The following is a 24,323-nucleotide window of genomic DNA, read 5'->3' on the forward strand; positions in this document are numbered from 1 at the left end:
CCGGCTACTCGGAAGGCTGAGGCAGAAGGATCGCTGGAGCCCAGTAGGTCGAGGCTGCGGTGGCCAGGAGCAGCCACTGCACTCCAGTCTGGGTGACAGAGTGAGACTCCAACTCAAAAAAAAAAAAAAAAAAAAATCTGTCTTACATAAATTTAATTCTCAGGCTGGCCAGAGACCCTAAGAGGGTAGAGGTAAAGTTTTGCACTCTCCAACAATACCACACACAACTACACAGATGTGTGTGTATATCTAATCACTGGACAGTAACCACTGAGCTGCTTAACTGCCCAAGAGCAGAGGTTTATACACCAATGTGTGACCAGCATCAGGGAGAGCATCCAGGTCAGAGCTGGGTTCCAAGAATGTCAGCTGAATGGAAAAATAACTTCAAAACACCCTGAGGTACACCTTAAACTAGAATGGATAGCTTGAGTTATATTCTATTTGTGCTATCAGGTGGAAAGAAGAAATTGAAATGATATGATATGAGGAACAATTACTTACCCTTCATTTTTGGCCCATAACAAGTTAGGGCCTAACACAATTGCAATGTTGCTGGGAGTCATTTTATTAACATCACTGGTCTGAGCAAGCTTTGCAAGGAACTTGATTAAATACCTATGGAATAAAAGAGAAGAAAAAAATATTTCTCCTCTGAAATATTTGCAGAATATTCTCTTATTGCCCAGGTGTTCAATCTCAGGCTGCTAAGGTTCTAACTGATGTGTGTTCCTGAATCAGAATCTGGCTCATGTTAAGCACTTCACAAATTTTTTGTGTTGTCTCAGAGAACAGACTAATTAGGGCTCAGAAAAGGAAAGTAGCTCAAAATGTAAATTTCAATGATTCAACCTTTATTTGTTAGTATTTCTTATCCATTTATCCTTTGTGCTTTATCTATTCTACTCTCAAATAAATTACCAGACAATTAATAGTGGGCTCAGTATGATTTTAATACAAAATTAGAAGCATAGGTATATTGCGTAAAGGAAGCTGTATTTGAAAACCTTTATTTGCAATTATAAAATATCCAATTTAGCATATAGATATACTCTTTCATATATAAGTACAGTAGTATAAAAGCAAAAAATTAAGAACCTATCAATAGGGAGCTAGATAAATAAATCACAGTATATCTAAACAGTAGAGTACTACGCAATCATCAGTACAGAATTAATTTTGGCTGGGACTCGTGGCTCATGCCTATAATCCCAGCACTTTGGGAGTCTGAGGCAGGAGGACTGATTGAGGCTAGGAGTTTGAGACCAGCCTGGGCAATAAGTTTGAGACAAGACCTCGTCTCTACAAAAAAAATACACAAAAATTAGCCAGACGTAATGACATGCGCCTGTAGTGCCAGCTCCTAAGGTAGGTGAGGTGGAAGGATCACCTGAGCCCAGGAGGTCAGGCTGTAGTGAGTCATGATCATGCCACCCACTGAATTCCAGCCTGGGCCACAGAGTGAGACTCTGACTCAAAAATAAAACTCACTTTAAGCCAGGCAAGGTGGCTCACATCTGTAATCCCAGCACTTTGGGAGGTGGAGGCAAGAGGATTATCTGAGCTCAGGGGTTCGAGACCAGCTTGTGCAACATGGCGAGATCTCGTCTCTACAATAAATCAAAATATCAGCCAGCCATGGTGGCACATGCCTGTGGTTCTGCTACTTGGAAGGTTGAGGCGGAAGGATCACCTGGGCCCAGCAGGTCGAAGCTGCAGTAGCTGTGAGCATGCCACTGCACTCCAGCCTGGGCGACAGAGTGAGACTTCAACTCAAAAAAAAAAAAAAAAAAATTCATTTTGTACTCTTTAGTCAAAAATTAATTTTGTATTGACACAGGAAAATCTCTAAGATGTATCAGCAAATACATTAAGATGGTAAGCAAAGAAGGCAAGGAGGAGAATGATATATACAATATACACTACCATTTGGTTTTTAAAAAATGGGAAGAAAAAATACATATGCACACATATATATTTACATATTTGTTTATATATACATTAATTCTTGCTGAGATGCATATAAGAAACTGTAAACACTGCTTGCATCGCAGGAGAGGAACTAGGTGGCTGGGGAATGGAAACAGGAGGGAGATTTTTCACTGTAAACCTTTTGAATTTTGAAGCACAGGAATGTATTCCCTATTCAAAACAAAACAATAAAAACTATAGAGTAAAATGAACAAAATAAAAGGCCATAACCCAACATACTGAGAATTACTGAGTTCCCACTATTATACACTGAATAGATTAAGAGAATCTGCAAGCCGGGTGTGATGGCTCACATCTATAATCCCAGCACCTTGGGAGGTCAAGGTGAGAGGATTGCCTGAACCCACAGGTTCGAGGCCAGCCTGCACAACTTAGTGAGACCTCATCTCTACAAAAAAAAAAAGTATCTGCAATTCCAAGTTGGATATGTTAATCAATAAGGGATGTTATAAATACCAAGCCACTTGTAAGGCAGGGTGACACTTCAGGTGTTAAAAGGGAATATTTAGCTTAGCTTAGTAAAAAGCCCAAGACTAAATTTAATGCTTTTTTTGTTTGGTTTTAAATGACTATTTATTCCCTGGGGCCACCTTTTTCTTTTCTCTATGATTCTTCAAAGTTACATTTTAAGTCAAAAGGAAAACAGAAGTTAAATTCTAAAAAATTTAGCGTGGAAAAGCTTCTGGAAATATAGTTATTTCATAAAGTAATATCTAATCTCTATTCCTTGAAATTTTATTTAGAATGACTAATATTCTGTTTAAAATAAATTATGCAGCATATACGGAAGATATTAGAAAGTACAACTACTGATTAATTTGCCTTTTATATATTGGACGATTTAGACTCTGAACCTAATATACAATTTTTTTTTTTTGCCAATAGCTCCAGTGGTAAAATAAGAAGACAATTTATGTTTTAATGCCAGACATGATACTGAAGCTTCAGATTCATAACAATGATAAATATCAATTCCTATCCCACCAGCCCCAAGTTACTCTCCAGGGTTTTGTTTTGTTTTGTCCTTAATGTGCCAAGCATGCTTGAATTAAATGACCTCTCTACTGGGGACTAAACCTATCTTCATTACAGAGTCATTGCAGCTAAATCATACATACCTAAAGTTAACAAAATTTTGAGATGGCAACTTCTGACAAGTTCTCCATAAATCTTGAAGTTTTTTATCTTGATCCTGCACACTGAGAAAAAAAAATTTATGCCTAACAATTTATTAAAATATTATTATTAACTGCATATTAACAATGATGCTTCCATTTGACAGAGAAAACACAGTAGGAAAACAGCACAGATTTTGGAAATAAACAAATTTAGAGTCAAATACAACTAACTATTTGAACTCTGAACAATTAAGTTAACCTCACCAAGACTCAGTCTCCTGATTTGCAAACCAGGATAAGAGTGTTGATTCTGCTGAATGACTTCAAGATGTCAGTAGTACAACCATATAAAGCCACCCAGACCAATGCTTGGCACACAGGAGACAAGATACTACTAAAAATTCTGTCCAGAAAATATGTATATTAATGAATGGCTCCATGGAGCCCAGATTCTCCTACCCTAACTGCAGCCCAGCCACAGATCAGCTAGCCACACCCGCAGGCACCCAGATCTCTGGGCCTTTTCTTGCTTTCAACACTGCTCACAGGCTCCAGATGAAGAAGCACACTTCGACTGTGAAGCAATTACGAGAGCTCTTGAACCACACAGTTGCAACATACACACTGTCAGAAACAAAAATGGGATGAAGAGAAGCATGTACAGCAGTCAACTCTGCTCACTAGGGACAGAGTGCTAGAAGTTGCTAGTTGCCGCCACAACATCACTTGAACCATCCTCCAAAACTGAACCATTCTTGAGAGTTACGGATAGAAGTTAAACAATTATACTTTTGAGGTCAGTCGATGTGTCACTGAGGTGGAGGTCCATTTGATGTTTCCTAACTATGAAATCAAAATACCAAACACACCCTTTACAAATTTATTTCTTACAGGGACATGTTTAGAAGTCTCAAAATAGAAGAGCTGAGGTTAGAAGGGGTGAAGAAGGCTATTCAATAAAAGAAGTCCTAGAACTCTCCCCTATTTGACACTGATTGTTAGGTTCCATTTAATTCAGTCACATAAACATTAATATTGACAGCAGGCCAGGCACCAGGCTGGATTCTAACAACACAATAAAAACTAAGAATTTGTCTCTCAACACCATCTACTGGGGACAAAGTCTCTCATTCCAGTTAGAGAGGAAAGCTCAAACGCAAACACCTGGTTAAAGTGAGAAGGGATGGATTCAGAAGCGTAATTGATGAGAACAAATTGCTCCTATCTAATCATGGCCTGTCTGAGAGGAACTGGCAACAGTGTCTGGAGATGGGAGAAGGGCATATGAGAGGATGTGAGATTTGTTCCTATTCTCTTAAGGGTGAAGAATTAGTCACCTCGGAGAGGAAGCCAGTTAGAACCATGAGGGAAAAGGCTACAAGGAAGGCCAGTCAGCTGAAAAGAAGCTTCTACAACTTTTTAAACAAGGCTGTCCTGCTTAAAATCAACTATCTCCTAGACAGACTGAAGATGAGAGTGAAGGGAAAGTGGCAAAAAAATAGAAACACAGCATTGGGTCAGACAGGCTTGGGTCTGAATTCTAACTCTGTCAATTACTTGCTACTACTTTGGCAACATTCCTTCCCAAACCTTGGTTTCCTCATCTGTAAAATGAGGATAACATCTGCCTTTTATGATATTAATTAAGGATTACAGGAGGTAATGAGTATAAAGACTAGTACAATACTTAGCACATAGTAAAATGCTCAGTAAATGTTAACTATTATTAATAACATCACCATTAGCCCGGTACGGGGGCTTACACCTATAATCCCAGCACTTTGGGGGGCAGAGGTAAGAGGACTGCCTGAGCTCCGGGGTTCAAGACCAGCCTGGGTAACTTGATAAGACCTTGTCTCTATAACCAATCAATCAATCAGTCAATAAGCTGGGCCTGGTGGTGTGTGCCTGTGGTTCCAGCTACTTGGAAGGCTGAGGTATGAGGTAGAAGGATTGCCTGAGCCCAGCAGGTTGAGGCTGCAGTGGACGTAGGCATGCCACTGCACTCCAGCCTGGATGACAGTGAGATTCTGATTCTAAAACAACAACAAAAATAATAATAATATCACCATTACATAGTTGACTCTTGAACAACACAGGGTTCACTTATATGCAGACTGTTGTTTTTCAATAAATATATTGGAAATTTTTTTTTTTTGAGTTGGAGTCTCACTCAGATGCCCAGACTGGAGTGCAGTGGCCGCTCCCGGCCACCGCAGCCTCGCCTGTCAGGCTCTGGCGATCCTTCCGCCTCAGCCTCCCGAGTAGCCGGAATTACAGGCGTGTGCTACCACGCCCGGCTGATTTTTTGATTTATTGTAGAGATGAGGTCTCGCTGCCCAGGCGGGTCTCAAACCCGCGGGCTCAGGCAATCCACTCACCTCAGCCTCCCAAAGGCGCGGGATTACAGGCTGAGCCACCGAGCCCAGCTGGAAAATTTTTTTGAGATTTGTGACTATTTGAAAAACCCATAGATGAACTGCCACCCTGGGACAGCAAGATGAATCCCTCTTCTTCCTCAGTCTATTCAACATGAAGATGACAAGAATGAAAACCTTTATGATGATCCACTTTCACTTAATGAGTGGTATGTACAAATATTCTCTTTCTTATGATTTTCTTTTCTCTAGCTTACTTTACTGTAATAATACAGAATATAATACATATAACTCACAAAATGTGTTGACTATATCATCAATAATGCTTCCGGTCAACAGTAGGTTATTAGTAGCTAAATATTAGTAGTTAATTTTTTTTTTGAAAAATAGTATATTTAAAAAGTAAATTAAAGAGAGAGAGAGGGTAAATCTATTTCTCAAGGGAGAGAAAGGGCCAGATGTCTGAAGGAAACGTGGCAGTAGTTAACTTTTAAAGTCAAAAGTTATATGTGAATTTTGGACTGTGCACAGAGTTGGTATCCCTAACCTCTGAGTTGTCCAAGGGTCAACTATACATATACATATATAGAGAGGGTTTTTTGGAGTCAAAGTTTCACTCTGTCACCCAGTCTAAAATACAGTGGCATGCTCATGGCCACAGCAGCCTGGACCAGTTACTTGGTTTAGGCAATCCTTCCACCTCAGCCTTCCAAGTAACTTGAACCACAGGCATGTGCCACCACACCCAGTTGATTTTTTGATGTACTGTAGAGATGAGGTCTCGTCATGTTGCCCAGGTTGGTCTCGAACCCATGAGCTCAGGCAATCCTCTCACTTCTGCCTCCCAAAGTTCTAGGATTATAGACATGAGTCACCGTGCCCAGTGGTCAACAATATATTACTGCACTGCTGAGTTTGCATGCAGCTTGACAGGCACACTGCCATTGGTCAGTATGACACTTGTCCCCTGTAATAGTTTTCATCAATATAAAGGGGGCTTGAGATCAGCTAATCCATTACATGAGTACCAATATATGTCTTCATCCACATAAATCACATAAATTTAAGCCAACACACAAGCCCAGCACAGTGGCTCACACCTGTAATTCCAGCACTTTGGGAGGCGGAGGCGAGAGGACTGCCTGAGCCCAGGGGTTTGAGACTAGCCTGGGCAACCTGGCAAGACCTCATCTCTACAATAAATCAAAAATTAGCTGGGTGTGGTAGTGCACACCTGTGTGGTTCCAGCTACTTAGAAGGCTGAGCCAGAATTGCCTGAGCCCAGCAGGCTGAGGTTGTGGTGGCCATTAGCGTACTACTGCACTCCAACCTGGGTGACAAAGTGAGATTCCAACTAAAAAAAAAAAAAACAAAAACAAAACCTAACACATAAGCGGTGACCTTCCTATACTAATAATTATAATACTCAATATTTTAATTCTAAACATAAACAAGCACTAGAACACACATTATTTAACAAATATACTATTTTTAATGTTATTTTATAATCCCCAAAAGTAAAATGATTTGCAAATAGGGCACACTATCACATCATTCCGTTAAACTTTTAAAACTCCGTGTTCTTTAAACTTACCTCGCAACCTGTGTCCACTCTTCATACAGATTAAAAGTCATCAAAGGTTCAGGCAATTCCCGTAAATAGGACTTCAAGGCACCTGAAATCATTAACACTCTTTTTGAGTATGAAAAGTGGTTAGGCTGGGAATCTCAGGACCTATTATTTTGCAAATTAAAATTATGTCAATTATAATATTCCAGGGTATATATTTGTATATATAACAAATCATAATTCGGCAGGAATGCTTAGAGAATGAAGTACTAGTAAAACAAATTCAGGCTCTTACAAAAATATACTGAGAGGTCAACAGAAATTAAAATTAGTTTTAAAACCATCCTTTTAACATAATTTCTTCAGGTAGATATAGATTTGGATGTGTCAAAGGAGGGAAGAAAATACAAGTATGTGTCTAAAATGTCTGCATTATAAGCTACTTTCATCCTTACTTAATAATTAGGAAAACTGGCCAAGTGCGGTGGCTCAAGCCTGTAATCCTAGCACTTTGGGAGGCCAAGGTGAGCTGACTGCCTAGGTTCTAGAAGAGCCTGGGCAACTTGGCAAAAAAAAAAATTTAGGAAAACAAAAAAAAGGAATAGAAAAGATGTGTGTGTATATTAACATTATATATACATTAAATAATTTATTTTTTTTGAGTTGGAGTCTCACTGTGTCGCCCAGGCTGGAGTACAGTGACACGCTCCCAGTCACTGTAGCCTCGACCTCCTGGGCTCAGGCGATCCTTCCGCCTTAGCCTTCCAAGTAGCTCAGCCTTCCAAGTAGCCAAAACTACAGGCGTGCATTACCACGCCCAGCTAATTTTTTGATTTATCTTAGAGATGAGGTCTCACCCTGTTGCCCAGTCTGGTCTCCAACCCATGGGTCCAGGCAATCCTCTTGCCTCAGCCTCCCAAAGTGCTGGGATTATAGGCTTGAGCCATCACACCCAGCCACATTAAAGAATTTCATCAGGAGACCATTTCCATTTTGTCACTTAAACCTATAATTAAAACTGGATTTTTAACTGAGGATCTATCTGAGACAGGATTCACTCATCCTTGGAGCTTACCTGCTACAGCATGGGGGTCTGAATAGAATTCATCCAGGTGAGAAGTAGAACAGTCTAAAGCAGCTTTAAGTTTCTTTAACTTGGAGGCCCCAGCCCCAATTCGGAAAAGACCCTAAAAACAATGAAAGGTCATTAGCATCAAGGGCAGGTTGGGAGTCTTACACTAAACACCATACAGTTTGATGGAAGGGAAATCCCAACTTTAGCACATCTTGTCTATGACAGCAGCAATAATGCCTGCCTGGCAGGGTTGTCAGAAGGAAGGAAGAGAGCCAAGCACAAGCGTCAGGCAGAGATTAGTCCACTTTTAATCAATGTTAGCTCTTACCCTGCTTCATTACTAAAATACATATGCCTAGCAGAAATCTTTTTTTTTTTTTTGGAGTTGGAGTCTCACTCTTGTTGCTCACGGCCACTGCAGCCTCGACCTACTGGGCTCAGGCAATCCTTCCGCCTCCGCCTTCCAAGTAGCTGGAAATACAGATGCACACCACCATGCCCAGCTAGTATATTTTTGTGATTTATTGTAGAGAGGAGGTTTCACCAAGTTGCCCAGGCTGGTCTTGTACCCGCGGGCTCAGGCAATCCTCTCGCCTCAGCCTCCGAGTGCTGGGATTATTCAGGCTGAGCCAGCGTGCCTGGCCCCTAGTAGAAATCTATCTAAAAGCTTTTACTACTTCCACAAGACTAACTGCTATAAGTTTTCTAAATTTAGAATTTTTTTTTCAATTGACATTCTGGAACTGAGTGTGGTGATTCACACCTGTAATCCCAGCACCTTGGGAGGCCAAGGCAGGAGGACTGCTTGGGGTTCCGACCAGCCTGAGTAACACAGCAACAGCCCATCACTACAAAAAATAAAAAATTAACCAGCTATGGTGGCACACACCTGTAGTCCCAGCTACTTATGGAGGCTGAGGCAGGAGAGTTGCTTAAGCCAAGGAGTTTGAGACTGTAGTGAGTTAATATCAACCCACTGTACTCCAGTCTGGGCAACAGAGTGAGACTCAATCCTCTCTAAAAAGAAAAAGCATAATTGATGTTTAAAGAAAAAGTGTTAGAAAAGGCTGCTGATCACTTTCACTGACCTAAATGTTACTTGGAAAAGAGAGAAAAATAATGCATGAAGAGTCAACCAAGACAGGCATGAGTTTTAAGGCAGGGTTCTAAGAAAGCCAAAATGTCGTGGTTTCCAGGTACTGACTAGATAATTCTCTGTTGGGGGGGCTGTCCTGTGCATTGCAGGATGTTCAGCAGCATCCCTGGCCTCTACTACTAAATACCACAAGCACCTCCCCTTCTCAGTTGTCAATCAAAAATATCTCCAGACCTTGGCAAACATCTCCTGGGGAGTAAATTTGGCCCTAGATGAGAAGCACTGATCCAGGCTATTAGAAGTTGAGGTCACACTGTGGGGGAAGGGAAGTGACCAAAAGTAAACACAAGGAGGACTTCTGGAGTATTCCTAGATCTGGGTGCTGATCACATGGGTGAGTTTAGGTGCGAAAATTCACCAAGCTGCTCACCTATGACATGTGTACTTTTCTGTATGTACATTGTATTTCAATGAAAAGTTTTACAAACAACAACAACAACAGACTTACATTTTGATTCTGGCTCTAACCTAGTGTGAACTCCCTGTGTGCTAATTTCCTTATCTGTTTAAGAAGAGAAATGAGAACTGCCTTACTTGGTTTATGGGGATTTGAGGGGTAAGAATCCCGTAAAATTAAGTATGTAAATGCTCTCCCACCCTCAAAAGTTGCATAGTACTGCACAAATGTGAAATTCTTAATACAGGTGCTTGCTCCTAAAAACTAAGGAAGCACTGTCCCGTTATCACAATCACAACCAGAGTTTAAAACAAAATAATTAGGACAAAAAAGATCAGAATGCACTGCAAGTAGAAAAGGTAAATATCGTTCAGTAAAATCTTTGTTTCATGCACAGACAGGCAGGTATAATGTACAAGGTCACGATTTTAAATGTGGGTCATGGTGACAAAAGTCTGAGAGCCACTGGTCTATACAAAACTGACAGTGTAATTAAGGGAGGGTTGAGTGTGTAAGGCAGCCGGGAGGAGCATGGTTCTCTGGGCACAAGAAAGGGCATGGGAACTAGTCATGCAAGACCACAAAGGCCTCCTTACCTCTTCCTTCATACCCGTCTCCAGGAGCAGCATGACACAGGCTTCAATGGGAAGCGCAATCTCGCGCCCACTCCGCTTCAGGTGTTCCTCCAAAGGAGTCCCGAAGGCTGGCTTTTCTGCCCACTTATCTACAGTGGCAAATTGTTCAGTAAGACACAGAATAATCTCATGGCATTACCAAGCTATTTTCTTCCCCAAACTACCACAGGGGCTTCTCTAGCAGATTGGTAACTGAGGCTCTGGGAAAAGAGGATACATCTGTTCTATTCGCTTTTGCTATTTACCATCTACGGGAGCACAAACTATGTGCCAGGCTGAGACGGTTACTTGTGGAACAGAAGCCTTGAGCATGCCTATATGGCACCCAACATGAGCTGCCCAGTAGAAGCTGCAATGGCGCTCTTCACCTGTGCCACGCCACATGAACACACGTCAGGCAGGCTGCTTTGCACTAAAATGGAGGAGTCATTGGAAAACACTGTTTTCGTTGAAAAGAAATTTATTCTAGCCATGCAAAGCAGCACTGGTCTTCTAGCTAGAGTACAAGAAATAGATTCCTTTACTGTGAAAATGGAAACAATCTCTGAAAACTTCAGACACAAGTCAAGCATTTGTCGTACAAAGCTGGAGATGGTCAATGTGAACTCATATCAAATGCAACATCTCCATGACATGCAGTGCTTCAGAATGCCGCATCCCCAAACAGGTCCAAAAATTTCTGAGTGGAAAAAAAATGCAGTATCTGAAGCCCCAAAGCAGCTGAGGCTGAAGGTTGTGCTGACAGCAGTAAAGCAATATTTTATATTATTTTTAGGTCCTGTGAGGCAGCTTAGCAGGAATACAAATAATAAAGCAATACAACAGAAAGAAGAATTTAGAAAATGGATATATTAAATTAGAATAAGCAGTATCAAGTTGGGTTTGGCCTGCCTGTGGGAACTGTAGAGATCTAATACTGTCTGAGAAGCTCACAGAAGCAAAAGAGGGTGCAAACTGCTCCAGGGAGAAATACTTAATTCTTTCCAACAACAGGAAAGGCTCACATCCTTCTTGGCACCATTAATAGACCTTTGTCCCTAAACCCCTTTGCTACTAGAAAGCTGGGTTGGAAGAAGGCAATATTTACTCTGGTGTGTCCTCTCACACATACTCTCGGCCTACGACACAGCAAGGTACAGGCCCTCACAAAATCTGCATGTGGGGAAAGGAAGAAAAATGAAATCCCACAAATTCACAGACCTGAGAGCTCATGAAAAGCTAAAAATGAATGGAAAGAGCAAGTGAGGAAAAGGCTGAAGAAAGAGGTGAGGGGAAGGGAGGTAGTGGACAGGAACAGGAAGCAGGCCACTGTCAAGATTGTCAGGAGCCCTCCTCATCTCTGACCCGGCCCCAGGCCCAGCCCCAGTCCAGTGGAATTTGATAGAAAAAGCATCCGGGGGCCTGGCCCTTCCCAGAAGACAGAGCTCTGTGGTAATCCTCTCAGAGATCAAACTACCTAGAATATTTTGCCCCTTTTAAAAAAAATAATGATCCTCAACACAGGCTGAAAAAGGCCACATGACCCTTTCCTTAGGGGATATACTAGAATCACCCAGGGGAGTTCTACAAATTACACCTGGAATCACCTTCACCACAAACTCGACCCTGTAATGCTGAAGGGCAGGTATACTCCTAACCTCTGCTAGAACTTTCTAATAATCACTGAACAGAATGTGCCTAATACCCCACCCAACCCCCTGGGTACAAGTGGAGACAGAGGGCACAAGTGAGACCCACTGACCTAGATGCAAGTTGTGAGGCAAATCACCTCAGGTGCTAGCCTCTCCAACAACAGACCTACTATGTGCCAGGGACTGCAGTAGGTGCATAAAGTTCACAGAGACTTCCCACCCAAAAGGGGAGAGCAACTGAATTGTGAAGGAGACACAAGACATACATATAAACATGTAACAGTCAGTAGCAAGACAAGTTTGCTAAGTAAGACGTGGCAGATCAATGGTATAGACAAAGGTCGCAAACACAATTGGCTACAGGGGCTGGATAGGTAGCACAGGTGTGTGAATTATGCTGAGAGCACATGGTCTGCCAAAAAGTGGCAGCCGCTCCTCAGCACTAGACCAACGTTGCCATGTGGGAAAGCAAACCCAGCATCATGAGAAATTTCTGATGACTTCAAGAGAAGCCAGAAATCAGGATTGTTACATGAAAGCATCTGGCTTTTAAATGATGGCAACTAACTTTTAAAAAATGTTTAACAAGATATGGCTGTTTGCGACTTCTGGTGTAGACCATAAATGCTAGTGTAGTTCAGGAGGCAATGTGTTCACTGTGGCTTCAGTTGTCAGAGAAGCTTCTAAAAGGAGGTGAGCTTGGAGGAGGGTCTCATAAGATGGACAGGAATTAAATAGGCTGAGAAATGGGCAAACACATTTTGTTGAGGGCAATAGGCTGAGAAAAGACCAGGGAATTTACATCTTATCCCAAGCTCACATAACAAGGTGGTGAGAGCATGAGGCAGAGTGGGCCAGTGGAAACTCAGAGGAAGGCAAGGCACAGGGCAAAACAGACAGAACCCAGCAACAGGGGTGGAGATAGGAAGGAGAAGAGGGCTCCAAGATTTCAGACCTGGCCTGTTTGGAGAAAGGTGGTATAAGGCAGACAAGGAGGAGAAAGGGATAGCTGGAGTGATGGGAGAATCATTTTCCTTTTTGAGTTTAGGATGAGAGCCAGTCATCACAGGGAATTGATGCTTAGGAGGTTGTGTGAATTAAAATGTAGATAAGAGGTACAGCTGGAAAAGGGGACAAGAGAGACAGGAAGAGAGAGAACATAGGGCAAAAACTGAACCTAGCTGGGCTCGGTGGCTCAGCCTGTAATCCCAGCGCTTTGGGAGACTGAGTTGAGTGGATTGCCTGAACCCATGGGTTCGAGACCCGTCTGGGCAACTTGGCGAGACCTCATCTCTACAATAAATCAAAAATCAGCCGGGCATGGTAGCGCATGCCTGTAATTCTGGGTACTCAGAAGGCTGAGGTGAAAGGATTGCTAGAGCCCAGCAGGTTGAGGCTGTGGTGGCTGGGAGTGGCCACTGCACTCCAGTCTGGGCGACAAAGTGAGACTCCAACTCAAAAAAACCCCAAAAAAACCTGAACCTCAGAAAAGGCTGACTTTTGGGGTGAACACAAAAATGGAGGAAGGCAGAGTCCTAACAATGAAAGAAGACAATCAAGTGAAATGAGGAAAAACATTTTAACAAGGAAGAGATGGCCCATACCATGTCAAATACTAGGATCTGACAAGAAGTCACTGGTCCTTTGGGAACTGCAATATAGATATAGATATAGATATAGACAGATACACACACACACACACACACACATATATATATATTTTTTCTAAATAGCACAGTGATTGAAAGTAGAAATCAGAATAAGATACTGGGTTAAGGGGTGAGAATTGTAAGAAAATGGAGGTGGCAGGTGAAAAGGGAACATTTGAAGAACCTACCAGAAAAATGAAAGAGGATAAGATTAATAGGGACACTGTGTTCAGGGCAGGAAGATACCGAGTAACCACCAGCTGACTGTGAATGTGAACTGAAGTCCACGAGGGTATAAGGGTAGCAGTGGCAGGTCACATATTTTTTTACAGTAAGGACACTCTTACTGAAAAAGAGAAGATGACAAAGAGGAAATAAGATGAAGGCAAGAAGCAGGTACAAGGACAGGCAAGTGGAAGGAGTTGAACTGCAGCTCGATGAAGGGTGACCTCAGCAAGAAAGACGACTCACACTCCTCCATCAGCTATCCCCACCACACTCCAGCATCCCTATTCCATCCTAGCTCTCCCCTGCCCCAAGGCTTTCTGACATATTTCTCTAGGGAAAATAGCCTTGGGTGAAAAAAATAGAATGGGTTTTTTTTTGTTTTTTTTTTAAACAGTATTGCTGAACACAGCCAATCTTCGAGTTTTTGTGCTTGTTAGTTAACTCTTCCAAATCAGACTCTAAGCCACTCAAAGGCTAAAATGATGATATGTCTACTATTCTGTCCCATGCAGGGCCCAGCCCACAGCAGGTATCTCATAAATTCATATTCTTGGTGCTCTGAACTTGCCCAGCAAGTCTGTCCCTAGGAAGGTGGAACATTTCCTAGCAGCTTCCTTCCTTTGCACTATGACTCAACACCAGCCTCCACCAACTAGGAAACTAGATTCTTTAGGAAAGCAAAGGTCAAGGAAATCAGACATACTGCACAGGAGATTGCTGAAGACCTGGCTGTGCAATCAGTCAACACACAGAATATTCTATTCCATAATCCAAAAGCCAGAACCTGGTAAAACCTCCTGCAGTTGAAGGGTGAAGTGGCATTCTTAAGGGTGCGGCATGTATGCACATCCACAACTCCCACCCCCTTTACCACATCCACTTGTGCACTCTCACAACCACACAGTCATCACACTCAGCACTTGGTCTGATCCCCCTTCAGCTAAGATCAACAGTTCTGCAGGGGAGCATACGCTCCACATGGCAGGTCCATACCCCAAGCAAAACAGTCTAATAGATCCAAAGATGGCCGGGCAATTTCTGCCTCAACAGCTGAAGTGCATCTCTGCTGGTAATGATGTACATCTCTGATGGTAAATCACAAGTAGCAGCAAAAGCTTCAGGGAGGAAAAAAAAGCTTTAGATGTCCAATTTCAAACTGAACGTCAGGGGAAAGCTCAGTCCAGTCATAACCTGTGTATAAAATCTGTAATGTGCTTGAACATGATGGGTAAAATATTAGTGATGATAAGAAAAAGAGCCTGGTATAAAGACAAAGAAGGAGTCTGAAAGAAGCGATCACAACTTATGATCCAATCACACTCATTAAGTGACCAATGATGTGGCATCAAGTACTGGCTTGTAAAATACTCTTTTGGAAACTCTAAAATATTTTCCTCAGAATGGATGCTCTTGGAACAAAAAAAACTGATCTAGAAAAAGGTCATTGAGATGCTAGACTTTTTAAAGTCTATAGAAGACAGAAAACCAGACAGGCACTCCCCAAAGGGGCGTTTTCTCTCTAACTGAAAGTTTCAAAAGAACTGCAACTGTTCCATTAGTATGTTAATTTGGGTTTGGAAGAAATTAGAGAAGGCAGCAAGAAGGATGAAATTATGCTGGGAAATAGTACCCTCCTAGGCAGAGGAAACACATGCAGAGGAGTCAGGGTGAAGAAGAACCCAGGCAGAAGTGGCAGAGGCAAGAAGGAGGCATCAGCCGCACACAGGTTACATTACCTTGATGGGCTCGCATTTCGGGAAGGGCCTTTTCTAAGACTGCTAATGCTTTTCTATGGTAATCTGCTTGGGCTTCTAATAACTGAGAACAGACCCACATTCAAAAACAAAAGTAACGTTAGCATTGGATGGACAAACACACAATGGCTGAGCAAAACTAGAAATGAAATCTTTTGCAGAAAAGCTAAAATGGCACAATTTTTACAGTGCTTTAACATTCTGTCAAGGGATGGTGCTTACCGTAACAAAGAATTTGCCGTATTCCCCTTCTTTGGCCATGAAGTTGTACATGTCTGCTGCGAGTTGATCCTGGGTGAATGGAAGAAAATATATGCTACTGAAAAAAGAAGTGAAAGAAAATGACATCTGAGGATAATCTCCATGAGCTCTTGGATCAAAGAGCTCTTGATGGAAGCCAAGGACAGTGGCTCATGCTTACAATCCCAGCACTTTGGGAGGTGCAGGTGAGAGGACTGCCTGAGCCCAGGGGTTCAAGACCAGTCTGGGCAACTTGGAGAGACCATGTCTCCATAATCAATCAAAAAATTAGCCTGGCATGATGGTGCATGCTTGTAGTTCCAGCTACTTGGAAGGCTGAGGTAGAAGGATCACCTGAGCCCCACAGGTTGAGAGTGCAGTAGCTATAAGTGTGCCACTGCATTCCAGCCTTGGCAAGAGAGTGAGACTTAGACTAAACAAACAAACAAACAAACAAAAAATTATCACTTCAAATAACATTTGGAATAAACACCTATCCTAGATAGATGCTTAGACAATGAGATCACTTAACCATCTAATTAATCTGAAATTTTACTTATAAAATGAAAAGTATTTCTCACAAATTACAAACCAACTGCTCAGGCAACATTTTAAAAATAATCCTTCCCTTCCCTATGGATATATGATGATCACTTTATTGTATATTAATTTTAGAATAACATTCATTCTAGAAAACAATACTATTTCACTGATCTATTTTTGTGCTTATTATGCATTGTTTTAATTGCTATAGCTTTATGTTTTGCTATAATTTTTTCCCTTTTTTCATTTAATCTTTAAGTAATCTTAGACAATATGTCACATTTTAAAAATATACAATTTGAGTTTATTTTTTGAGTTGGAGTCTCACTCTGTTACCCAAGCTGGAAGGCAGTGGCAAGCTCCCAGGCACCACAGCCTCAACCTGCTGGGTTCAGGCAATCCTTCCACCTCAGTCTTCCAAGTAGCTGGAACCATAGCCATGCACTACCATGCCCAGCTAATTTTTTGATTTATCATAGAGATGAGGTCTTGCCAAGTTGCCCAGGCTGGTCTTGAACCTGAGGACTCAGGTAATTCTCTTACCTTGGCCTCCCAAATGCTGGGATTATAGGAGTGAGTCACCGCACCCAACCTTGAATTTATTTCAAATGATGTTTTATTCTAATTATAAAATAGGCTGGGTATAGCAGCTTACACCTGTAATCCCAGCACTCTGGTAGGCCAAGGCAGGAGGACTGCTTGAGGCCAGGGATTTGAGACCAGTCTGGGCAACATAGTGAGACTCTGTCTTTACAAAAAAATTAAATTTGCCTAGTGTGATGGCTCGTATCTATAGCCCTAGCTACTTGGGATGCTGGATTGCTTGAGCCCAGAAAGTCAAGGCTGTAGTGTGCTGTGATCGTGCTATGGCACTCCAGCCTGGGTAACAGAGTGACATCTCGTCTCAGTAAATAATGTAGTGTGAGAAAATAAAGAAGAAAATAAAATCCATTCTTAATATCACTGAGAGTATTCTGATAGGAATTATTTAAACATTAAATAAGTTACAATATTTGACCTTTCTTTCATTATTTGCAAAAACCAAAAGATGCAAGTACATAGTTATTAAAAAATTCTCATACCTTGCACTGTTCTACTTTATTTCCAGCCTCATCCATCTCTTCTTTTAGGGTATCTATTTTTGATGGAAGTCCCTGAAAGTTGGCTCCTGAAGATTTGTGAGCTTGGTTCCACCTGCAAAACAAAGGGGGTAGCCAGCATCTGAGAACTGGCTGTGCATACTCAACAGCTGGCATCAGCACATAATAGAGACAGATTCTTCCCCAAAACTGATTCCACCTGGAATGGATATAAGTGCCCAGGACACCAGCTTCTCTTAAGTTTATCCCCTAAGAACAGGAGCAGGCAGAAAAAGACATTAGCTTTCCACCATAATGGACCTCTCACTGTGTTGGGAGTAACAGTCTGCTCTCAGCATAACTGACCACATCTTGTCTCACACAAGCCCTGCTGCTGAAAAGCAATCTGTAGAACCCCTTTTCCTAAGTGTCCAATCACTGAACTCTTGTCATGGAATGGTGCGCTCCTGGTTTAATCTGAGATGTTCCCTGTGCCACGGGTGTCAGATCCTGCTCCTGAAGACTCGTATGGCTCTTCCTACTACCATCTGTGACCTGTGATTACTTTCAGCAAGTAAAAGCCAGAACTTCAATAATGTAGTTATAAATCAATAGCTATGAAAGCACTTAAAATAAAAATTAAACTATTAAAAATAGAGGGATAGATGGGAAATAATAATCTAAAATAATGTTTTTTGTTGTTTTCTTTTTTTTTGAGTAGGAGTCTCACTCGGTTGCCCAGACTGGAGTGCAGTGGCCGCTCCTGGCCACTGCAGCCTCGCCTGCTGGGCTCCGGCAATCCTTCCGCCTCAGCCTTCCAAGTAGCTGGAATTACAGGCATGCGCTACCACACCCAGCTGATTTTTTGATTTTATTGTAGAGATGAGGTCTCGCTGCCCAGGCGGGTCTCGAACCCGTGGGCTCAGGCAATCCACTCACCTCAGCCTCCCAAAGGCGCGGGATTACAGGCTGAGCCACGGAGCCCGGCTTTTTTGTTGTTTTCAAATGTGCTTTGACTTTCTGTTTGACTATGGATACATCTGGTGCTGTGGGAAGTACTAACACTTCAAATTTAAACAGATATTACATAAATGCAGCATAAAAACTCATGTTAGCTATTCCTCAGACTCCCCAGACTGTTGCACTGCCTCCAATATACTATGTTCTGCCCACTTCATGTTCCTCCACAAAAAAATGATGCTATGTTGTGAAAAGACCATGGACCTTGGAGTCTGACATGCTCACATTTGAAGCTTGGCTCAATCTTAAACAGCTATGTGAGCCAGTTAGTGTCTTAACCTCTCGGCAACTCAGTTGCCTCATCTGTAAAGCTAATATAACAAACACTGTCTGTCTTGGCAGAACTATTATAGAGAATAAAGGAGAGAACATATGTATGTGTGTGTGCATATAATATCTGGCACATTCCTCCAGGGAAAAGCCATAGGAATAAGTAAAAAGTAAAGAAGAAATATTAAATTGTTTCAGTTTCTGCAATTAATTCTCTTAATTAATTAAGTTAATTAAGAAATGAGACCATGGAACGCAAGATCAAGAATCAGTGTCAACATCTTCTATGGGATACAAGTATCAAGATGTAAAACTCCTTGCAGATAAACATCTATAATATTGCCCAAGCAATGCCAGTGAGTGGGCATTCAAGATCTTGTTTAATCATTAGAACATTCTTCCCTTTCTTGAGTAAAAATGTACCTCAAGGTGGCCTGCACTTCCTGCCACCCAGAAGTCTAATCACATGTACACACGACAAGGAGACAGTGGACTTTGCTATTAGTATCCTAACAGTGCCATTTATTATCTCAAAGGCACAAAACAAGTCATATAGATAATATATGGGGCCCTCTCTTGTCTGAAAAACAAGTATCTCAAAAGTAAGGAATGTTACATTAAACCCTAGCCCTGTTCCCTCCTAGTTGCATTGAGAAGCCTGTGCATTTAGTGTCCAGCAGAGTCACACTAAGCACCCAATTATCTGCTGAAAATACAGATGAGATGAACAGGAACTGGTGAGAGAATCAAATAAGCTGACATACAATAAACATAGCTTAATCCTGGCATGTGGCAGTATTCACTAAGTGACACTTCCTGTTACCTGATAACTGCACTATTATATTTTCAAGACATGTGAATTCCTAGATACACTTTTAAAAATCATCTCAACATTTCTTAAATCAGGACACAACTTAACAAGTAATTTGTACACTGAATGGACTGGTGTTTCTTTATTTTCCCCAAATAAACTGATATTAAATCAATGAGGCATGTAATAATCAACAGCATCTTAGAAACAATGAAACGGCTATTTTCAAAATCTATAATAAAAGTATAATGATAGCTATATTTCTACTCATTTATCAAACAGAAATAGCCATATCTACTTCACTGGACTGCAATAAGGATTAAAAGATCTGACAAAGCAGGAGTCAGTCAAACCACCTGTTTTTACAAATAAAGTTTTTACTGAACACAGTCATGCTCATTCATTTATGCATTGTTATTGGCTGCTTTTATGCTAAAACAGCAGAGTTGTTACAACAGGGATCACCTGGGTTGCAGAGTCAGAAAGATTTATTATCTGGCCCTTTATAGAAAGTTTGTCAACCCTTGTGATAAAATATACAATAAGACCAGGGCTGGTGGTGGTTGCTTCCCCATTCCCAACTCTCACATGCCTAAGAAGAAAGTTATGTAAATCACTAATAAAAACTCCATCCAGAATAGAACCGAGGCAGCAGTCCTGCCACAAATACTAGACTCCATCCCTGACATCAATTCCCACATCAGAAGCCCACTGAATTTGGTTATGTAGGTTTATATGAGTTTATCCCTTGTGAGCACAGCATTTCCTGATGGTGAAGGCACTATAAACACATAAGGTTTGTGACCTGGTGGGACCCTTGGGAGCTATTAGAGTCACAGATCTGTTTATTCCCACCTTCTACCTTCTATGGTGCTATGCTCTTAGAACTATCTGCCACCATCCCTTCACCCATTAAATATACCTACTTAGATTTTCCTTTTTATGTTGTTGTTTCCTTGTACTGTTGGCTCACTAAGAACAGGATGTTCTGACAACATCCCCACTACTACGTGTGGGAGAATGTGGTCTACTGGAGGCGCTTGAAGGCTGGGACCAAGTCTATGGGTCAAGTACATTAATTGGTGACGACTTCTATTTTGCCCACTCAGTGGTTTTCTCTCACCTGTGATGTGGAATGGCGATGGCTATTGGGGATGTGGCATTAATAATACATTACTGGTTATTTTGATAGCTTCTCCTTACCTGGCTCTGACTGAATCCCAGTCTAACACCAGTTTAGCGAGCTGTTTCCTCTGTTTCTGGATGTTGGGAACTTCCACCTACAAGGAAGAACATACCCAGTAGGATGCACTTATGAGTTTTTAACCTAACCTTTTAAAGGGCAATATTGGCTGGGCAACGGTGGCTCAAGCACTTTGGGAGGCCAAGGTGAGGGGATTGCCTGAGCCCACAGATTTGAGAACAGTCTGGGCAACTTGGAGAGACCTCATTTCTACAATAAATCAAAAAATTAGCTGGGCATGGTAGCACGCACCTGTAGTTCTGGCTACTTGGAAGGCTGAGGTGGAAAGACTGTCTGAGCCCAGTGGGTAGATGCTGGGATGTCTGTGAGCATGCCACTGCACCCCAGCCTGGGAGATGGAGTAAGACTCCAACTCAAAAAAAAAAAAAGGGCAATATTTATTTGTAAATGATTTTCTCATAGGCAAAGATTTTATAAATTCAACTGTCTCCCCTTATTTCCAAAAGGGAGTATATGTTGAAGCCACTGACTTAAAATTTTAGAGATGAGAGAACGACCCATGTCCAGCCCACATCACTCGTGGCTCTCCTGTGTTGCACAGTGTGAGCACCTACCTCAGCTATGCTGTACAGTGGGTCCACGATCTCCTTCTCAACGAAGACTTCATGCTGAGAGAGTTCGAGAGCCAGCTGATTCTCAGCATCTCCGCACGTCTCCAGCATCTTCCTTTAAAAATGAGACACCCCAACAATAAGCATATGCTCATTAAATTAGGCACTAGTTTATGTGTTGATGAGTTAGTTCTGCTTACTGTATGATGGGAATATATTAGGTTGCTACCCAACAAAGCCTTTAAGATATTATAAAACTAGGGCATTACCTAGCATGTGAGTCCACAGATTGGTGCTTTAAAGTAAAAACAACTGTCTCGGGGAGGTACTGTCCCTGAGTGTGCATGTGTGTGTGTGTGTGCATGTGTGTGTGTGTTTTGGGAAGGGTGATAGTAAGGTCACAACCTACTCAAGAATTAGGTTCTCAAGTCAGGTGAAAACCAAGTAATCTAAAAATACCCTGCAAATCTTTTAAATCAGAAGTCAAATTCATGATATGTTTGTCTTGGGTCTGTGACTCCAGCCTCAACAGTGTTTCCTTCCTATCATGCAGATGAGACAGCTGACTAACCCCTAAGAGCCATGTTACGTGAACATCATGTTCTGTTTTCCTGTGAATATGTAGCTGATGTCATGCAACGTATACATGCAGGTGATGCAACCCTACTGTCTCTGCCCCTCCCTCTCTCCTTTCCTTCCCACCTTGCCCCACTAAACTCTCTATAGTATTCTTTTGACACCCGAAATGCTGAGGCACTGTAGTTAAGGGCATGCCCTCTGGTGCCAAGCTGCCTGAGTTTGAATACAGGCTCTGCTATTTCCCAAGTGTGTGGTCTCAGGCAATTTCCTTACCCTCCCTGTCAATTTCCTCATCTGTAAAAGAGAGCACTAATATTACCTGTGTCCTAGGTCATTATGAAGATTAAATGAGTTATTACTGGGAAAGTAATTACTTAGAACAGTACTAGCACTAAGCACCTCTCTGGTATGATAATGACAGTGATAGCATGAGGAAGCACAAATATGTGAATATGCGCAGGCTGGAGGGAATGGGGAACATGACACCTCCCTCAGGGCCAGTGTTCCCACACACGGGAGCACAGACAAGACCAAGGAAAGGGGAAGAGTGTGGTAAGCCATTCTCCTTCAAAGGACTGTAGACCCTGAAAAATGGGGTGAAAAGCCAAAAGGCCACACCTAGCTGGGAAGCAGGGCCCATCTCACAACAGGAAGAGCAGACAGGAGTAAAGGATACTGGCCTTGCTGGAGAAACAGGCAGAGAAAGGGAAAACCCTCTCTCTTACAATGAAAACTGCTTTGTTATTAGATTTTTTAATTGAATAATACATGCCAATTGTAAAAAAAATTTCACATAATTCAGAAAATATATTCTTTTGAGACAACTACCAAAAACACCCTTATAAGTGACTCTTACAGACTGAAAGGGACTAGTCAAGAGTTTCTAAATTTGAGTCAACACCTGGAACAGGGAGGAGACCAAATTCTTTATATCCAAGCTTAGAGAAAAGGATATTGACTCTATCAATGACTTTTGCTTGCAGCCCTTTCTGCCATTGAACTCCAACTTGGCTCCTACTAAAAAAAAAGATTCTCCATCAACTCAGCAGTACTGACCCCACTTTCTTCCAGTCTGAGCTAGTTTCCTGGCAGATGAACCATGCCACCATGCTCATTGTCCTTCTGGTCCCACAGGTGCTGCCATGTATAGCACCCAGCCCTCCTACCTCCACGGACCCACAGGGCGCTTGACTCTCTAAAAGCAGCAACTCTTACCCCAAGAGAGAGTCTTCCAGCTGAGCTGATGCTTCTTGCATATTCTGAGCGAGAGCTGTCAGAGGGAGTTTTTTCTGGAAGGCAGAAGACAGTATGTTTTTACCATTATTATTTGATACTTATTCTCAGTGCTCCCACAAGCCAAACTGCACAGGTGAGAGACAGTCTGTGTGGGTTCAGTTCTAGTCTCACAGGTATTAGTTGTGTGACTTAATCTCTGTGTCTCAGTTTGGGACTGTCTATTGGCTAAAGGAGATATTCAGTATCAAGTAGCTAGCACATGGTAAGTAGTCTACAAATGTTAGCTGTTATTATTATTGCTGTTGTTGCTGTTTCTATTGCATAGGATCAAGTATATACTATGTTCCAGACACTAGGGACATAAGACACTGACTTTGTTCTCTAAATGTTTATCTTGACAAGTAAATGCATTAAGGTACTCAATTTCAAAAGCCTTTGCTAGAACAGTTATTCTTAAACTGGCTCTTAATTAATTTTTTTTTTTTTTTTTTTTTTGAGTTGGAGTCTCACTCTGTCGCCCAGACTGGAGTGCAGTGGCCACTCCCAGCCACTGCAGCCTCAACCTGCTGGGCTCTGGTGATCCTTCCACCTCAGCCTTCCAAGTAGCTAGAATTACAGGCATGTGCTACCACGCCCGGCTGATTTTTTGATTTATTGTAGAGATGAGGTCTCACTGCCCAGGCGGGTCTCGAACCCACGGGCTCAGGCAATCCACTCACCTCAGCCTCCCAAAGGCACGGGATTACAGGCTGAGCCACCGAACCCGGCTGGCTCTTAATTAATTTGACTACAATTCCAAAATTTAGCATTAGTTAAATATCTAAAAATATCTAGCTAAATATCCAAGTAAGTTTTAAAGCACAAAGTCACTAATTTTCCTATAAGAGATTTGCTTTCAGCTGGCAGTGATCAGGCAGAATCACCTGATCTAATGTTCTAATTGTATGATCAAGGACCCCAAAGCCCAGGCAGGATAAGTGGCCTGGTCAGGCACTCCAGGGAAGGGTGGGAGAGCCAGACCTCAATGCTGATGGCCCGAAGCCCAGTTCAGTGTTTTTTCCTTATTGGCCCATGGCTTATCTTAGAATATGGGTAGGGACCTGGAAAGTAGTAACTGGGTTGGCTATAATACCATAATCTGCTAACA

The 24,323-nt window shown here is 42.0% G+C and overlaps 1 protein-coding gene across 2 annotated transcripts in view; it reads right to left on the reverse strand.

Moving 5' to 3' along the window:
- Nucleotides 1-24,323, reverse strand: part of ARHGAP17 (Rho GTPase activating protein 17) — a 59,587-nt gene that overhangs the window by 28,769 nt on the left and 6,495 nt on the right. For both annotated transcript variants that reach the window (XM_008070493.1, XM_008070491.1), the window contains exons 3-13: nucleotides 23,156-23,229; nucleotides 21,365-21,476; nucleotides 20,750-20,826; nucleotides 17,449-17,560; nucleotides 15,806-15,874; nucleotides 15,566-15,647; nucleotides 10,283-10,410; nucleotides 8,134-8,245; nucleotides 7,083-7,164; nucleotides 3,111-3,191; nucleotides 505-618 (exon numbers count right to left, since the gene is read on the reverse strand). In XM_008070493.1, coding sequence (XP_008068684.1) covers nucleotides 505-618; nucleotides 3,111-3,191; nucleotides 7,083-7,164; nucleotides 8,134-8,245; nucleotides 10,283-10,410; nucleotides 15,566-15,647; nucleotides 15,806-15,874; nucleotides 17,449-17,560; nucleotides 20,750-20,826; nucleotides 21,365-21,476; nucleotides 23,156-23,229 — 1,043 coding nt within the window. The remainder of the gene's footprint in view (nucleotides 1-504; nucleotides 619-3,110; nucleotides 3,192-7,082; nucleotides 7,165-8,133; nucleotides 8,246-10,282; nucleotides 10,411-15,565; nucleotides 15,648-15,805; nucleotides 15,875-17,448; nucleotides 17,561-20,749; nucleotides 20,827-21,364; nucleotides 21,477-23,155; nucleotides 23,230-24,323) is intronic.

The sequence above is a fragment of the Carlito syrichta genome, unplaced genomic scaffold (assembly GCF_000164805.1).
Source record: "Carlito syrichta isolate Samal-C Ts95f unplaced genomic scaffold, Tarsius_syrichta-2.0.1 Scaffold313449, whole genome shotgun sequence".
Lineage (NCBI taxonomy): Eukaryota > Metazoa > Chordata > Mammalia > Primates > Tarsiidae > Carlito > Carlito syrichta.